Raw genomic sequence first — 17953 nt, 5'->3', positions numbered from 1 at the left:
TTGTTTTCTATATGTGGGTTTACAGGCCACCGATCTTTTACCATTAGTTAACTTCAGCGTCACTCTCACTTTCTTTGATGCCATTCGTGCTGCCCTGCGGACGTCATGCCCTCTTGTTCTGTTTACCCCTCCCATAGCACATGGGCTTAGTCCATGTCTCCTTACACTTTTCCAGGTTGGCGCTGCTATTTTTTCTTTGTTTTCAAGCACTCCTTAGGAGTACTGGAGTTTACTGATAGAGACTACTAGCCGCAGATTCCTTAACGTAGAATTATCCCCAGGAGTGAGACTGGACCCAAAAAACTTTCTTGCCCAGCATCTCGGCGCGCCGTGAGGACAGTACCACGCGACTCCGTCCAGACGTCCTCCGCTGGCGTGATGTCAGCGAGGTCACAAGTCCCACCCCGGCGCGCTGACGTCAGTTTTCTTATTTCCCGCATGCAAAGCGGATCTGGAGTGTGTTCCTGGCCTGTTTCAGGCCTCTTTTTCCGCTTTTGAGGAAACAGTGTGCGAATGGCTTCGGGCTTCAAGACGTGCTCGTCCTGCGTGCCCCAGATGTCGGCGACGGATCCTCACCCCATCTGCATGTGGTGTTTGAGGGAGCAGCACGACTCCACAGACTGTGAGGCGTGTCAGCAAATGAAACCGAAGTCCTGGCATGCATGTCCAGGTCGGCGCCGCATCCGTCCCCTGCGGACGGCTTCAAGAACCTCCCTCTCCGACATCGTCCTCCCAGGCTGCAAGAGCGTCGCTCATCTGTTGGTAAATGTCGCAGTTTGTCCCCGAGGACCAGTCCCCGGCCTGTTGAGGGCGTGGATCCTCCGCGGGTGGTGCGGCCCCGCGCGTCGCCACCCTATCTACCATTTCCAGGCACGGGGGCGACTAGAGCCCAGATGGAGGCCTATGCGGCGGACTTGCAGGCCTTGTTGGTTTCTCCTTGTTCTTCTCCTTCTCCTCCTGGGATGCGGCGGATCCCTTGCCACGTGCAGGGACTTCTGCTGCGTCGCCAGCGCCGACCAGTTCAGCTCCAGGCTCGAAGGATGTGGTGCTGTCGAGGTGCGGTCTTTCGTGGTTCACCTCCTTCGGACCACAGCACCTCTGCATCGCAGCAAACCCCGCGGGTGTCGCACCTCGGCCTTGTCGGAGGCTGAGGTGACACCGCTCAGTCGCTGGCAGCTGCTGGCCCCGGCGGGGCCGTTTCTTAGCCGCCCCAGCTCCGACCCAGCCTCGGCCTCCTGCGCCGCGCGTTGTGGCAGAGGTCGTTCCGGCGACTCCTTTGGCGCCGTTTGACGTTGACCTGCCGCTGGTGGCAGACTCTACTGTGCCGGACCGGTGTCGGATCGTTGATTCGTCTTCTGACACCCCCTCTTCTCCGGAGGTTTGGCGGTTGTTGGTTTCTTCTCCGGAGACGGGTCGCTGCATTGTTTTTTCACCGGCGTCTTCTAAGGACAGCTCTTTGCCGCGGCCGCAGTCTTCGCTGGGGGCACCTCAGGTTCCCCATTCCTCTGCCCCCCTTCCGGGCTTGGCCTTTCCTTCCGGTTGGACTGGGGGACGGCCACCTTAGCTTGCAGTAGTCTCCCACAGAGGAACAGCTTTCCCCACCACGGGGCCCTACGAAGGCGCGTGCTGCCTTCCCTCTGGCGGTTTCCACAGCTGTGTCAATCTTGCGCATGGGCGATCCAGCTGCCCATTTCCCTAAAGATCATCTTCTGGAGGTCCTCCATCAGGGTTCTGGTGGTCGGGAGCTGCTTCTTCCATTCAAGGCTTCGCTCCACTCTTTTGGGGGCGTCCCGCCACGGGGGACCCAGTGCTACAACAACTTCTGCGCCGCATGATCCTGTCTCTTTCCCTCCACCCCTCTACCGGGGGCTCTTTTACAGACTACCTTTCCCTTCCTGCCATCAGTGTTGTCTCCTCCCGTCACGAGATGCCCGCTGGTTAGATTCCTGGGGGCGCAATATCTTTGCCTCCACCAGTGCGGCTTTGCGGGCCCTTAACACTCTGTGTATTGGCTAGGGCCACTTCTTGCTTGTGGGATTTGGCGGAGTCACTTATGTCTATCGCTTCTTAGGAGGGTGCCTGTGTTGCGGCACCATGTGTTGGATGGCCGGGAGCTGGTGGCATTTATTCTTCGCTTTGCTCTTGACATTTCGGAGGAGCTTGGTCATACCATGCCTTCTTCAGTGGCCCTTCGTCGACATGCCTGGCTACGGGATAGTGTGTTCCCGGAGAACGTTAGGGAACATCTGGTGGACCTTCCCTTTGATGGCACTCTTTTGTTCCACGCCCCTGTGGACTCCGTCATTCAGAGGTTTCTTGCGGGGCTTTGTCCTCCTCCTTCTCCCCCTCAGTGACCTGTAAGTCGGTCTGGGTTTGGGAGGTGTTCTTCCGTTGTTTTCTGGAGCCTTGTAGCGAGTAGCCCCGGTTGTGTGTTCAGTGTGGTTGATATGCCTTCAGGTCCTTTTGTTAAGACTTTGGTGTTGTTAGCTTCGAGTCCGGCCCTTTTTTGAATTGTGGTTTTGGCTGTTGGTAAGCAGTGTTGGCCCTGAGATTAGGCCTTTTGTGTATTCTTGTTGGCTGATTAGCAAGCCGTCTGCGGTTCCTCCGCAGGTCTCTCTGTTTGTCCTCTGCTGCAGAATTTTTTTCCTAGGAGGGTTCCCATGTTCTTGGGACGTAACATGCCTATGTGGGGTAATGGTAGCTATTATATAGCTCTATCATGTGCTGGGGATGTGTAGTCGTCCTTTGGGCCTCTGCTCTCTATGGCGTCACGGTATGTTCCAGGTGCGATCCTCTTGCTGATGGATTGCCTCGCGCCGCGGGCCTGTCCTTCTCCTGCATTGCTGTGTCGCCAGCTTTGTCTGGCCTGCCGTCTGTGACCTTGCGTTGTAGCTCTGCCTGGTTCCACTTCATTCGTGGGTCCGTGTGTGCCAGCCTCTGCCTTAGGCCATATCCTGGCCCTTCTTGGCCTTTTCTGGCCTCTACCTTCGGCTGGCATCTGACTTGTCCTGGGTGCACCGTTCCATGGTGTTGTCTGCTGCTGGCTGTGCATGCCAATGCGGGCCTGGTGTTCTTCTAGACCATTGTGCCTTTCTTCTTCCATCTGCCCTTTTAGAGGTGCAGCCGTCCCTGTCTTGTCCGCTGCTTGCGGCTGGGGTGTGTTCGGCTTTTCTTCAAGTGGGCCCTGCCTCTCGGTTCCTTGTCTCCTTGCTAGGGGTTGAGGTGGTCCTTGTGTTCCTTGAGGCTCTTCGGGCGTTGTCTGCCCCTGCGGGGTGTTGGGCAGTTCTCCTTTGGTTAGGCTTAGGATATCCTGGCCTTTCCCTACTTGTCCCTGTGGCATGTCCTCTGCTGGGGCTCTGTGTCTCTCTTGGTGGGGAGGCTCTCTCGCTGGCCCTCCTCCCTCTTGGGTATGGCTAGGGTATCCATTCTACGTTAAGGAATCTACGGCTAGTACTCTCTATCAGATGTACAAGTTACTTACCTTCGGTAACGATGTATCTGGTAGAGACGATTCTAGCCGCAGATTCCTTCACGACTCACCCTTCCTCCCCATTCTGCGAGCACCCTCTGCTTGGGTTTCTGCAGTCGCCTCCCTCTTGGTGCCTTGTCTTCTGTGCGTGTCCTCTTTGTTTTCTTCCAGCCCGGCATCCCTCCAGCTGGTTTCTCTCCAGTCTGAGGGCCTTCTTTTGCTGTTTCCCTCTATAGAGTTTCTGATCCCCACCTGGTCTTCTTCGTTGAGGGTTCTTTTACCTGTCCTTGGCACTGTGGTCTGCGGATGGATTACCTGTCCTTGCCCTCCTCCTCCTTTCAGGAGGTATGGCCATCCTTGGCAATGTAATCTGGGGATGGATTACCGTTGCTCCTCTGTTTCATGCTTGTGGCTCTTCCCCTTGTGGTTGTGGTTGCAAACTCTTTCTCTCTCTCTGTCACCGCGCTTTCACATGCTTGTGCCTCCAGGATGGCTCTCGCCTTGTCTTGCAAGGTGTTTCCACGGAGTGATGCTTTGTGCTTTTCTTACTATGGCTTGGCTGCTCTGGCCTTCTGGTGCTTTACTGCCACCTGGTGCTTTCGCCTTGGCTTGCACAAGTTGTTCCTCAGTGGTGCTCTGCTCCTTTCCTGCTCTGGCCTGCTGTTGTCGCCTTCTGGTGCCTTGGTGCCACCTGGTGGTGTTTCTCACCATTTGTTTCTCTTTACTTTGTCTCTCTGGTTTTTTCGCACACTGTTAACATGCTCTTCTTAGTTCTGTTGTGATGGCTCCGCGTTGTGGCTTGAAAAAGTTCTCCAAAGCAAACTGATGTCCGTGCACGAAGGTGGGGTTTATGTGACCTTGCTGACGTCATGCCCGTGGAGGGCGGAGTGGCGTGGTACCGCCCCCCCCCCCCCTGCCAAGCCCCCCCGCCCCCGGCACGTAGAGATGCTGAGCAAGAAAGTTTTCCGGGTCTAGTCTCATGCCTGGGGATAATTCTACATCTGATAGACTACTTGCCACTGATTCTTTCACTTAGTTATCCCCAGGCGTGAGACTGGATCCAGAAACTTTTTTGCCACAGCATCCCTGCGCACCGGGGGCGGGGTGACTTCATGCGACTCTGCCCAGGCGTAGTCTGCGTACGTAACATCAGCGTGGTCACAGCCCCACTCCAGCGCGCCTACGTCCGGTTTTTCTTTTTCCGGTCTTTCTGCGGGCCTGTTTTGGTCCTTTTTTCTTCACCATTGTCTTTTCTCTTGGTGGAACAGTGTGCAAATGCCTTCGAGCTTCAAAACTTGGATGTCATGTGGGCTTCTTACGTCCGCGACGAACTCTCACCTCATTTGTATGTGGTGTTTGGGGTAGGATCACGGCACCACTGATTGTGAGGCGTTTCAACAGTTGAAGCCGAAGTCGCGTCAGGAGCGCAGCATGAAAATTCTATCGGCGCGCCTCTCCAGGTCGACCTCCTCCCCTCGATCAGCTTCAGCAGACTGCTTCCGATACGGCCATGGTAGTCGTCCTCTTCCTTCTCCGATGTTGCGAGAGCGTCGCTCCCCGGCGGCTAAGTGTCACAGTTTGTCCCTGGGGGCTGGTGTTTGGCTTCCGGGGGCGTGGGCTCTCCGCGTGTGATGCAGCCCTGCGTGTCGTCCTCCAATCCACCGTTGCCCGGTGAGGGGGGCGTCGAGAGTCGAGATGGAGACATACGCGACGGCCTTGCGGGCCTCGCTGGCGTCTCCTCCTCCTTCCCCTACGGGGTGTCGTTTGGTCGCTTGCCTCGCATGGGGACCTCGGCGGCAGCGGCTCCGGCCCCGGCGCTGACTGGTTCCGGTCAAGGTTGGAGGATGTGGTGCTGTTGGGGTTCGGCCCCTCTGGGGTCCCTCCTTCAGACCACAGTGCCTCTGCCTCGCTGCAAACTCCTGCGGGAGTCCCTGTGGTGTTGCGGGAGGTTGCTGGGACTCATGTCGCATCCCCCGAGCCCTCTGGGCAGTCAAAGTCCTCGTCCAAGGCTGAGCTGACGCCGCCAAGACGCTGGTGTCTGCTTCGGGCAGCGCCATAGGGGTCGGTGACCTCTCCTCATCCCGCTCTGGGTCGAGGTGGGGTGGGGACTCCTCATCCCCCTCTGTGACCTTCTCGTTACTCCCCGCGGGTGGCTGCCTCATCGGAGGGCGAGTGGGAGGTTGAATTGTCCCTGGCGTCTCTGCATGGGTCGCCGGACCGCCTCCGCAACATTCTGGGCCGAGGCTGGAGGAGGACTAAGGGTCACTCCCCCGGTCCCTCTCGTCCCTCCTCGCAGGCGGCTGCCTAGGCGGAAGTTGAGTTTGCACCGTTCCAGCGCCACCGCTTGGCTACTTCGGCTCCTGCCCCACTCCGGTCCCCTGTGTGGTGTGACTTGGAGGAGCCCTGTCTGGTCTCTCCTTCGTTACCCGATGGTGCTGGCGTCCTACTTCAGGGTCCGGACTCAACCGCTCCACACAGAGGTCGTACAGCGAATTCGTTTTCGGACCCTCCCTCTTCTCTGGAGGCTGGCTGCATTTTGGTGTCCTCTTCCCCGGAGACTCTCCGTCGAAGGGTGGCTTCCTGCCTTTTCTGAGACAGAGGTGCTCGTCGGAGGAGCGGCAGGTCCCCCATTCTTCAGTGCCTTCTGGGTTCCAGGTCTGGCCTTTGCCCGTCCTGCTTGGCTTCAGGAATGGCCGACTTAGTCTGCAGCCGTAACCCACAGAGGAACTGCTTTCTTCTCTGCGGGCCCGACGGAGGTGGGTGTGGCTTTCGCTCACGCAGTGTCCACAGCTGTGGGCATTCTGCGCATGGGGGACCATTTCCCGGTGGACCATCTCTTGGAGGTTCTCCACCAGGGCTCTGGTGGGAGGAAGATCTTGCTCCCCTTTGAGGGTTCGCTCCTTTCTTCCCTTACGGGGCTTGTGGCGTCCCGCCTCGGAGGATCCGGTGCCTCAACACCTTCTGCACCGACACCTTCCGGCACTGCGTGACTCGGCGTGCTTCTCCCTCCACCCCTCAGCTGCCAGTCCACTTTTGCGGACCGCCTTTCCCTCCCTGCTGCCACTGTTGACTCTGCCGTCCCGGGAGGCCCGCTGGCTGGACTCTACAGGGCGCAACATGGTCGCCTCGACCAGCCCTGCGGGCTCTTAACACCTTGTGTGTAGTGGCGAGGGCCTCCTTGTTTGTGGGACTTGGCTGAGTGTCTGGGATCCGCGGCTTCCCAGGAGACCGTTCAGGTGGACTTACGGCATCATGCTTTGGATGGCCGGTAGCTAGCGGCATTTATTCTCTGCTTCGCTCTGAACATCTCGGACTTGCTGGGCTGGGCCATGGCTTCCTCAGTCGCCCTTCGTCGCCATGCTTGGCTTCGGGATGGCGTGTTCCCTGAGAATATTCGGGAGCAGCTCATTGATCTTCCGTTTGATGGCAGCCTGTTGGTCCATGCCCGGCTGATTCTGCCATCCAGAGGTTCTTGGCGGGGCTCCGTCCTCCTCTGCCTTATTCTCCTCATCCTCCTCCTCAGTGGCTGCTGAGTTGAGCTGGGTTTGGGCCTTTTGGATGCCTTTGTTATAGATGGTATTTGCTGGCCTTTGAGTCATCCTTGATTGGACTTTGGCATTGTTGGCTGCTGGACGCCCTTAGTTTTGTGTGTGTGTGGTTGTGTGTGTGTGGTTGTGTGGTTGTGTGTGTGTGGTTGTGTGGTTGTGTGTGGTTGTGTGTGTAGGGGTGTGTGTGTGTGTGGGGGGGGTTGTGTGTGTGTGGGGGGGGGGTTGTGTGTGGGTGTGTGTGGTTTTTTGCTGGAATAGTTACACAGACCTGGCCCTGAGATTAGGCCTTCTATCTTCTTTGGGCTGATGTCAAGCTTTCCGCTGGGTTGTTTTTTTCCTCGTGACGCTTTTGCTTTCTTCTCTGCTGCGGAAGTTCTTCCAAAGAGGGTTCCAGTGTTTTGGGACTTACCGTACCCTATGTGGGGTAGTGGTAGCTGTTATATAGTTGCCTGCGGGTGCCTGTTCTCCATGGCGTTTCTGTATGTTGCTATTGCTTCTTGAGGTTGTGTGCGCGGCCCTTGTAGTAGTAGGTCTGGCCATTTCCTCTCCTTCCTGCTCGTGTGCTGAGAACTGCGATGCTTCAGTGTCCTTCATGCTTCTGGCGGCTTATGGTTATAGCTACTGTTCTGGCTGGCCTGTTGCCTTCCCTCTGGGTGGGCTCGCCTCTTCCTTGGTTTTCCTTGGGCCCTCTGGGCTTCTTCTTGTTCCTCTGACTGTCCTGGCGTTGGGTGGAAGCCCGGTTGCCCCGGGGGTGGAGTGTGGTTCTTCGGCCTCTCCGGCCTTGCCCTTGGTTCCTCTGTTGTGAGTGTATGGGCCTCCACTCTTCCTTCTACCTCCTACATCCCTTCTGGGGCTGCTGGCGTTTGGCTTGTGGGGGTCCTCTTGCCTGGTAGGGACGAGGTTGCCTCCCAGGTCTACAGGTCTGGTCCCCTGTGGGCCTTATGTCCTGTTCAGGCTGGTGGGGTCCTTTCGCAGACTCTCCTTCCCCTTGGGTATTGCTAGGGTATTTATTCTACATGAAGGAATCTGCGGCTAGTAGTCTCTATCAGATGTACGAGTTACTTACCTTTGGTAACGATGTATCTGGTGAGACAATTCTAGCCGCAGATTCCTCCCCGTTCTGCAAGGACCCCATGGCTGGTCCTTGGTACTCTCCGCCCGGTGGGGGGCCATGTCCTCTGGGAGTACCTTCTTTAGTCTTGACGGTGGCTCCGTCAGGTTGCTGTTCTTCCCTCCTCTTTGGTTCTCGGAAGGTGGGGTTCTGGTGCTCCTATGCCCCACTGCTCTGGCTGCTCCAGGTCGGGGAGGTTGCCTCCCATCTCTCCCTTCCTCTTGCCGTTAGGGGCCTTGCCCCTTTACTACCTCTAAGTTGGGGTCCTCTGGTCGTGCCTTACCCTTGTTTCTTGGGGGGGTGGATGCCCTCTAGGCTGGGGTGGCTGAAGGTTGGTTGTTTGTTCCTGTTGGGACTGTCTCCTTCCTTGTTTCGGGGTGTGGTTGTAGGCCTGCTACACGTCATGACTTTTACGCAGGTTCCCTGTCTCCGGGGAAGAGGGGGGTGAGGGGGATTGCTGTCTTACGTATGGGCAGGGTGGCTGCTCAAGGCTCTGCTCTTCCTCTCTCTGACCTTGAGCACTGCAGTGTTGCACTGTTTCTATGTGGTTTCTTTTTTGTATATTCTTTCACACACTGTTCCCATGCTCCCACAGTTTATTTGGTGGCTCCGCGTTGTGGTGCGGAAAATTCTCCGAAGAAAACGGACGTAGGCATGCCGGGGTGTGGCTTATGTGACCTTGCTGATGTCACGTACGCAGACACCTGGGCGGAGTCTCGTGATGCCGCTCCGCCGCTGGCGCGTAGGGATGCTGTGACAAAAAAAGTTTCTGGATCCAGTCTCACGTGTGGGGCTAATTATACGTGAAGGAATCTGCGGCTAGAATAGTCTCTACCAGATGCATCGTTACCGAAGGTAAGTAACTCGGACGTTAAGGAATCTGCAGCTAGAATAGTCTCTACCAGATACATTGTTACCGAAGGTAAGTAACTTGTACTTCAGGCCGTCCGCCTTCTATAAATAACACACATTCCACTAAAATGCATGCACATGTACATAAACAAATGCATTTCTTACAAAGTTGTTAAAGCACAAACAACACTTGTTTATTTTTTATATTTTGCACAATCCGATGGTATTGGAGAGCTCACTCCGTCCTCAGTCTTTCCATAGCTCGTACACGTGCCAATGGTATTGGAGAACTAGAAGTGCTCACTAGTTACGTTACACAATGACCCATTCATTTTTGTCACTGATCCTATTTCAATTAAGGTACACACTCCCCCTTCATTGTTGCTTCCTCCCACCTTCTTCCGTTGCTGCTTGCCCTTCTCCCCATCCCCCTCCTGCTTCCCTGCTTGACCCGTCCCTCCACTACCTCCCTCGTCGCTGCTGCTTACATTTTTATGTTGCTTGATACGAAGGTATTGGAGCTCTTGTTCTGTCCTGCATCTTGCCATCGTACTAAAACCAGCCAATGGTATTGGAGCACTTTAAGTGCTCACCAGTTACATTTAACAATGACACATTCATTGTTGTGGCCAGGGGAAAGTGTAAGTGATTAACCCAGAATTACAAACTGTTCAGCCAACCCTGAGATTTGAGTTCTCCTGTTGGCAGCTCTGGGTGTTACGCTGTATACTCGCTTAATTTCAAAGCTCCTCAGCTGTTTCTCACTATCACTTCCACATTCGCTCAGTAAGATCCTGTCAACACTGAACAAGCTTTGGCAAAGCCAATAGATCTTGGCAGTGCTGAACTATTGGCCTTGACAATGTGAATGTCTTTTAGCCATGTTGTCTGACAGCACATCTGATGTTCAGCATGGCTCAAAGTTACTGAAAAAGTGCTATGATGCGGCTAGCACAGGCCACTTCATGGTGCTTTTGTGTTGGGAGGGGTCGGACAATATCCTCCACATGGGGTGCAAAGATAGACTGCGTTGGCTCAACATCTTGTGATTCTGGGCTTTTGACGACTTTCAGCCATGCTGAACAGGCGATTTATTGCTAGAAAACATGGCTAAAAGCCATTAACATTGACGAGGCCAATAGCTCGGGCATTGCAAGGGCCTATTGGTTTTGCCAATATTTATTTGTTTTTGCTTGGGATATTCCTTTATTTATTTATTTATTTATTCAAAGTTTTATATAGCGCGAACAAGATCCTTACAGATATCAGAGCGCTTCACATGGACAAGGTAGGGGCCGTAGGAATGAACAGAGATAATGGGAGCAGTGTAATAGTCATTAACATGGTAATAATCATAACATACATAAAACATATGCATATACAATCAAATAAACAAGTAATATAAGACAGCACAAGTCGTTGATCACACTACAGGGGTGTTCAGGTACACCTTGGGTATGTGGATGGCTTATACCAGTGTTATAGTATATAGAGAACACTGAGTGAGGGCAACGGGAGAGTGGATCAGTAAACCAGCTTGTATCTTATATTAGTCGGTAGACGAGAGTAGCGTAGTAGTGTCCCCATCAAGTAGAAGTATGGTGCCAAGGGACAATGAGAACAGTGGTACAAAGCAATGCAGAGTCACTGATCCAGCACCTGTGAGGTTCAGGAGATCTTGGCCAGAAGGATGCTTTTCACCTCTTTCTTGAAGAGTGTAGTGGAGGAGATAAGCCTTGTTTCAGGGGGGAGCGCATTCCAGATCCTGGGTGCCATTCCTGAAAAGGAGCGCTTGTATGTTTTCTCTTTCCGGAATCTACAAGGTTTCAGGAGTAGATTTTTTTGTACTTCTATTGGATCTCGACCCTCCTGATATAGACAACTTTTGAGCGAGGTAGTTGGGTGCATTGTGGTGCACGGCTGCATGTGTCATAACTGCAATTTTTAGCTGTATTCTGGCTTCAAAAGGCAACCATATTAGCGATTTTAAGTCTGGGGATATATGCGAATGCTTTCTTGATCCAGTAATGAGTCTCGCGGCAGCGTTCAGGGAGGCTCTTAAGGGTGCTGTTGTGGATAGCGGTAGTCCGCTGAGGGTCACAATTCCGTAATCTATTCGGGGGATGACTAAAGCTTGTACAGCAGTTTGGAAGTCTTCGGCAGGGAGGAAGGGTTTAATTTTCCTTAGTGTGTTGATTTGGAAATTAGCTGCTTTTGTGGCTTTGCTAACGTGCTGCTGCATGTTGAGCTTGGCGTCAAGAGTGACGCCTAGGGATTTCGCCGAGTCCACGATTGTGGGTTGGACATTGAGTGCTGTTAAGTTATTGAGCCAGGTTTGGGTGATGGAAATTTTCGCCGGGGGTGAGATGAGTAGGAACTCAGTTTTCAGAGCATTTAGTTTGAGGTGATTATCGGCCAGCCAAGATTGAGTGTTAATAAGCGTGGAATTCAGATGTTTGATATCTTCAGGGGATTGTAGTTTTAGGTAAAGTTGTGTGTCGTCGGCGTACATATGGAATTCGACATTGGAAGCTTGGAGCAAGGTGGCGAGCGGTTCCATGACGAGGTTGAACAGTGTGGGGGAGAGGGAGGATCCTTGTGGTACCCCTAGATCTGCAGGCACAGGTGTAGATAGCACATTGTCGATCTTGAACTTCTGAGACCGGTTGTGAAGGAAGGACGAAAACCATTTGAAAACAGTTCCCGATAGACCCATTCTAGTGCTTAGCAGCTCCAGCAAGTTCTCATGTTTGACCGTGTCAAATGCTGACGAGAGGTCAAGAAGGATGAGGAGGCAGGACTCATTGCGATCAAGAATTTGGAGGGCGTCATCAATTATGTGTCATAGCTGTTTCCGTACTATGTTTCGCCCGGAAACCTGATTGATGAGGGTTGAGGAGGTCGTATTGGTCAATGTGTTTTGTTAGTTGGAGTTGGACACATTTCTCCAGCAATTTGGCCAGGGTGGGGATATTGGTGATGGGCCGATAATTGTTTAGGTCAGACGGATCAGCTGTAGGTTTCTTGAGTATAGGCGTGACTTGCCCCACCTTGAGGGAGTCTGGAATGAGGCCTTGTTGCAGAGAGCTGTTGACGATTTTGGTCCAGAGAGGGAGGAGCACGGGGATGAAGTCTATTACAGCACTAGCAGGTAGAGGGTCTGTGAGGTGATTGGAGGGCTTTAAGGTGCAGAGCAGTTTGTGAATTGCTTCTTCCGAATAGGTATCGAAGAACATCCAAGTTGCCTTGTTTTTAGGTTGAGTGTTAGCCATTCTGGTGTGGTTGGGGAATCGGCTTACATCCATGATGAGGTCATTTCTTATGTTGTCAGTCTTTAGCTTAAAGAAAGCAGAGAAGGCTTCACAGTGTGGGGTGTCACTTGTTGTGCTGTTTGATTGTAGGGGTTGTGTCTTTGTTTGGGTCTTGATTAGTTCAAACAGCTTTCTTGGCCTGTTTTTTGCTTTGTCCAACTGGCGGCTAAAGAAGTCCGACTTTGTGCGCTTTATTTTCCTGAAGTAGGCATTTCTCTTGTTCTTAAGCCTTTTGAGGTGCAGTGCTGAACGGTCAGATCTCCAGGTGTTTCCAGGAGATGAAAAGAGAAAAGCAACCAGGACATTGTTAATTTTTCGAATTGATAATATTGGAGGGGATATAGAGAGTGGATATAAAGAGATTATCTAAATCTTACGTTTTTATTATCGCTCCATGATGCTGGCATCCGTCCTGCACAATCTAAATCCTATGTACAGGTCAGATTTTAGTTAGATTTTTTTCAACAACCTATCTTCTGCCTTATGCTGCTAGCAAGAGGACAATCTCCCTGTATATCAGACGTGCTGAACAAATGTAAACAATAAGCTTATTTAACCAGTCAAACTATGCTACGGTTATATCTCTTTAGTTTCACCTCCCTGGAATCTCTGACCTGTCTGCTGGTCCTGGTTGGTGGTATTCGGTGGCACTGTCCTCCACTACTCCCTCTGTGGAGTTGTAGTTGACCAGATTCATCTCCTGGAGCAGCACCGCCTGTAGGAATGTAGCACCAGCACTCGTACAGCTAGAATTCAGAAGGGGACTGGACATAAGCACCATCGCAAAGTATTTGGTCTGTGATGAGGATGGGGCCTTTGTGGGTGACGAGTATTAGTAGCCTGGGTTAGGGGGTAGCATGGTAACCAACAGGGGGAGGGAGCAAACTGTCTTCAGTGGACCCAGTATCAGAAATGTAACTTCATACCACCTTTCTTTTCATATGTTCTGAAAGAAGATATTGGTGTTACTTAGCACTTCCATACAGCACAAGCTGCTGATGGCATCGCAGCATGTTCAGTTCTTGGAATGACTTTCCAAGTGCCTCTGGGGTTTCTATTGCATACCCAGAGTCTGAGCAGGTTCCTGATATTGATTTGAAGTGCAGTCTACTGCCCCTTAGGCCTCTCTCCATGCATGTTTTTATATTTCAAATTGATGTTCCTGGTTTCCTGTGGGGCCTTCAATCTTTCCGTCTTCAAGTCAAAATATTGTTGTTTGTTGACCCTGGGATCTCCCTCTCTCGGGAGCTGTAAGGGAAGGTATTCTACTGCCTACTTCTCTGATGTCTAACGGAAAGAATACCTGCTAGGTATCTTGATTCCCAAGAAGCTGCCTACTTGGGGAAAACGCTGTTCAGAGAATTATCCCCTCTACAACCCAGGCTCCCCTGTCCTCACTGATGTCAAGAAGCAAAGTAGATTTGTTGTGACTGCACTCGAGCATTTCTGGGGACACTGAAGCAGCAGTGGTCTAGTAAAGCCTAATGAAGTCAACTTCCATTATTGTCCTCCGTTCGTCAGGAAAGGAGAGACTTAAAGGAATGTGAAGTGATATGGCTACAAGCCACAGTTGTTGGGAAGAGAGGAGTTTCTACACCCTTCCAACTGCAATTCCAAATCTCCCTAGCCTGGTGGTAGTTTCTCCATAAGAGCATATCCCCATCGGCCTGTGTGCCATGTCCGTGCAGTCGTTCATTCTTGCAATCAGATGAGGGAGTGGCTCATTTTTAGTCAGCACATAAACAATTTCCTCTTCGACTAGTTTTTCTGTGCCAATCTCGAACATTTTGATTTTTTTACCTAATTGATTTAACAGATCTTAATCATGATATCTAGTGTTTTGAGTTTAAATTATCTGGTTCCATAATACTTCGCGCTTTTGTGTTCATGCACTTGGAAAATTTAGAATATACTGTGAAAAACAAAAAAGAAAACCGGTCCTAACGTAGTAGCAACACAAATAATTGTCATTAAACAAGTGTAAAAAAAAAAGAAAAAGGATTTGGACTGAAGAAAGTGTTAGTCTTTCTTTACCTTTTACTGCAATCTGTGTAGGAAGGGGACTGGTCGGTCGAACTAAATCACCAAACTGTTGAGAAGAAATGGGAGGGGAAAAAATGGGTGTGTAGAATCATGTGTAGGAGGCTTAAGGATAGGGAAGATTGATGGTTGAAAAATAGACCCATAAAAAAGTAAGAAAACCAGACACATTTATGTGCTTCGCCATTCACTCCTAACCTCTGTAAACTTGCAACTTGTTTGCTATGCATGCAATAAACGTATGATAAATTAATATACATTCTTCACCATGCACATCAAAAGTTGAATGTTTCACTTGATCTGGTGACCCCTTAAAATATAAAATTATTGAAGTATTATTTTCAATAGTTGATCACAACGTGAAACTTTTTTTTCTTTTTTTCAGGCCTTCATAAGACGTTGTCTAGCATACCGCAAAGAAGATCGGTTTGATGTCCATCAACTTGCAAACGACGCTTATCTTCTACCTCACATGAGGAGGTCCAATTCATCTGGAAATTTGCATATGACTGGGATTGTTGCATCACCTGCACCACCTGCTTCAACCATTATTTCATACTGAAATATCATGTCAGCACTGACATAATAGTCTTTGACTAGCTTTCAGTTGCACACTTTAGTTTGAGACGTTTGGCTGTTTTTACATGAAAGAAGTTACAAGATACTGTAGTTGTGTGTTGTTCAAACCGAGGGTCCTTCTCTGTTGTGTCATTTGTATGTGAGAGTGGATCATGGACTGTGAATTAATTAATCCTTCTGACTGGAACATGAATTATTGAAGGATGTCGTTGCCTGCAACACACACAGCTGGCTACGTTTATGGTTAACAAGATGACTTTTGGGGAACACTGTAAATATTTTTTGTAATAATTAAATATGTTTAGCTGATACCGTAGGTTCTAATAAGAAGGGCAGTTTTCATTATTTAAAAAGCATGTAGATAGAATGTTAGATCTAATTAAAAAGAAATGGAAAATTGTCTGCCTTGGCAGAGGCAGCCCCACCCCCCACTTAGAAGTTAGTTCTGAAACCAAAGGAGGATATAAACGGGGTTCACATGTTTGATTATGTTGTTTTACTAGCTCTTTTTGGATAAATTGTAAGTAGTAGTTTGCCTTTCCAGTTGCTGCATTTGAAAAACTGTACGATAATTTTACAATCCTCAGGTTCGACCTAGAAAGCCATATTTGTTCCTTCATTGGTTGTAGATTTCAAAAGATTACTCCACACTTATACATTTTTCAGATTTTCATGTATTGATTCTTTGAGCCAACTAATTTATTTAAACTGTAATAATGCAATTGCAGTGTTTTAAGAATGTACTTCTGCTTTTAGATTCATACTGGTGTTTCCGGATTGTGTTCTTGGTGTACTGACATCAGTCTGCTCCAACTGCAGTGTCGTGTAAAAAATAGCCTATGCAGGATAATGATAAATGCCCTTCTGACTCAATTGTATAATACTGTACAGACGTCGTTTTCATTTTTTAAATTTCAGCAGCTTGTTTCTGTACAAATGTTTAAAGTATTGCTTTTTTCTAATTTGATATTGTACTTTTCCTTAACTTCTTGAAGGCGCTTTTAATTGCTGCTACAAAATGTTGTTTTTGTCTTTTTGCAAAAGACAGAATGACCTGAAAAAGTACAGGTTGGTGATGTTAGAGATATTTAAATTGGGTGATTAACAATCAAGGCATGCATAACATCTGTTATCATATACAGTACCGTTCAAGTCGATTTCTTCAGTTCAGAATATGGAGGGCATTTTTACGCTACGGTATACCGAGGAATTGTTTATTACCATTCTGTTTTGGAACTTGCTATCTGCTGAGTAAGAGGATGTTTCTGAATAGAAATATTTTTGTGGCTCTCGTCCAGTTATTGTAAACATGAAACATTTTCTAACTGCCATGTACGGTGGAAACAGTTTTGCCCATAATGCATTTTTTTCTATAAATAATTTCTTTCACTGTAACATTCATGATGTTAAATTCATATAAGTAATTTTGCTAATTTTGCAGAAAAGGAGACTACGTTACCACAGGTGTTCATTTAATATTGTACAGTTATCTGTGGCTCTTGTTTCTGATGTTGCAGACTATTTCCTTTGTTGTTGTACATAAAGATACATTAATTGTCTCTTGAAATGCTGCTGAAATGTAGAGAATGTAGCCAAAACAGTAATAAACTATGACAGTTGAAATTTAAATTGTGCTTCAAGCTCTTTACTTAGTCTCATGGGTACTTTCCCTTTTGTGTTCTTCACACTAAGTAATGTTTAATCTGCTATAGACTGTTAGCTGCAGATTACTTACCAAGAAGAAGTAGGAAGTCAAAGCGAATTTCCTCTTCACCTCGGCTGTCATCTGACGACGAAAGAGATGAGGAGCACCTACGCCCTAGGCACGGTTCTGCGGAGCCAGAGCCAGGTTCAACGTAATGCCTCCCTCCCTTTCCGGGAGCGACCCCCGCACAATTTAAAGAATTTTACGTGTATTTGAGCTGGCCGATTCCTCTGGTTAGCCCTCGGGCCCCACAGTGTCGGAAGGTGTCCCATGGGTTCGACGCAATTGGTTCCGGCCACTGTGCCAGTGGAGACTCGTGGTTCCGATCTCTGAACCGGGTCAACTCTGGTCGTGCCATCGCAACCTCCTCTGGCGTCAGTCCCGAGGTACGTGCCGCCAGTGCCCACCGGCGGCACCAGCCCCATCCTTTTCCCAACCACACTGAGTCGGAACGACGTCGTTCAACGCCGATTGAACTCAGGGGGTTCTATGTCGTCACTTGAGCACTTTCACTTTGAGGCTGAGTTAGGCTTGGGAGAGGTCTATGAATCCTTTGGAACACCAGAATGACTCTACAACTCTGCAGGGCAGTTGGACTGGTATGGGGAACTTAGGGAAGCCATTGGACTGGACACTTTTCCAGATACTGGCATGCTCTCTCCGCCAACTGTGGCTACGGAGGAGGGGGCATCCTATGCCATGGTGGTTAAAAGGGCAGCTGAGGTCCTCGGACTAGAGCTGCCCTCCATGCAGGTCAGGACTAATCTCCTGACGGAAGTGCTTCAACCTGGGGCTTTCACCTCCGAACCACTTTTTTCCCTTTAATGAGGTACTTACAGACATCCTTCTAGGCACATGGTCCAAGCCTAGCACAGGGCTTCCTGTGAGTAGAACAATTGCATGCAGCCATTACCCTGCGAAGGGCGACCCAAAGTTCCTTAGTCAACACCCCACCCCTGAAAGTTTTGGGGTGCATGCCTCTACATCCCAGGTCCCGTACCCTTCCGCCCCTCAAGATAGGAAATCCAAGAGGCTGGATTCATTTGGAAAGATTTTTGTCTTCCTCCAGCCTGGCATTGCGGTTGGTGAATACTGCATTCTTATTGGGATGTTTCTCCCACTCCCTTTGGGAGACGGTTGCACGAGTGCTGCCACAAGTCCCGGAGGAGGCCCGGGCTGTGCTCTCCCAAGCAGTTAAGGACGGGACAGATGCAGCAAAATTCGCCGTAAGGTGTGTCTTGATACTACTGATTCGCTGGGCAGATCAATTTCCACGATAGTGGCCTAGAGGGTCCACAACTGCCTTCTTGGGCGATGTCCAGGCCAATTTGATGGACA

The 17953-nt window shown here is 50.2% G+C and overlaps 1 protein-coding gene across 7 annotated transcripts in view; it reads left to right on the top strand.

The window, feature by feature from the left end:
- Positions 1-16539, top strand: part of TLK1 (tousled like kinase 1) — an 877117-nt gene extending 860578 nt beyond the window's left edge. For all 7 annotated transcript variants that reach the window (XM_086956115.1, XM_086956118.1, XM_086956116.1 and 4 more), the window contains one exon: positions 14717-16539. In XM_086956115.1, coding sequence (XP_086812241.1) covers positions 14717-14893 — 177 coding nt within the window. In that variant the 3' untranslated portion in view covers positions 14894-16539. The remainder of the gene's footprint in view (positions 1-14716) is intronic.
- The last annotated feature ends 1414 nt before the right edge of the window (positions 16540-17953 follow it).

The sequence above is a fragment of the Lissotriton vulgaris genome, chromosome 2_1 (genome assembly GCF_964263255.1).
Source record: "Lissotriton vulgaris chromosome 2_1, aLisVul1.2, whole genome shotgun sequence".
Lineage (NCBI taxonomy): Eukaryota > Metazoa > Chordata > Amphibia > Caudata > Salamandridae > Lissotriton > Lissotriton vulgaris.
Note: the sequence above shows the minus strand (reverse complement) of the source record. Positions and strands in the feature narration are given on the sequence as shown.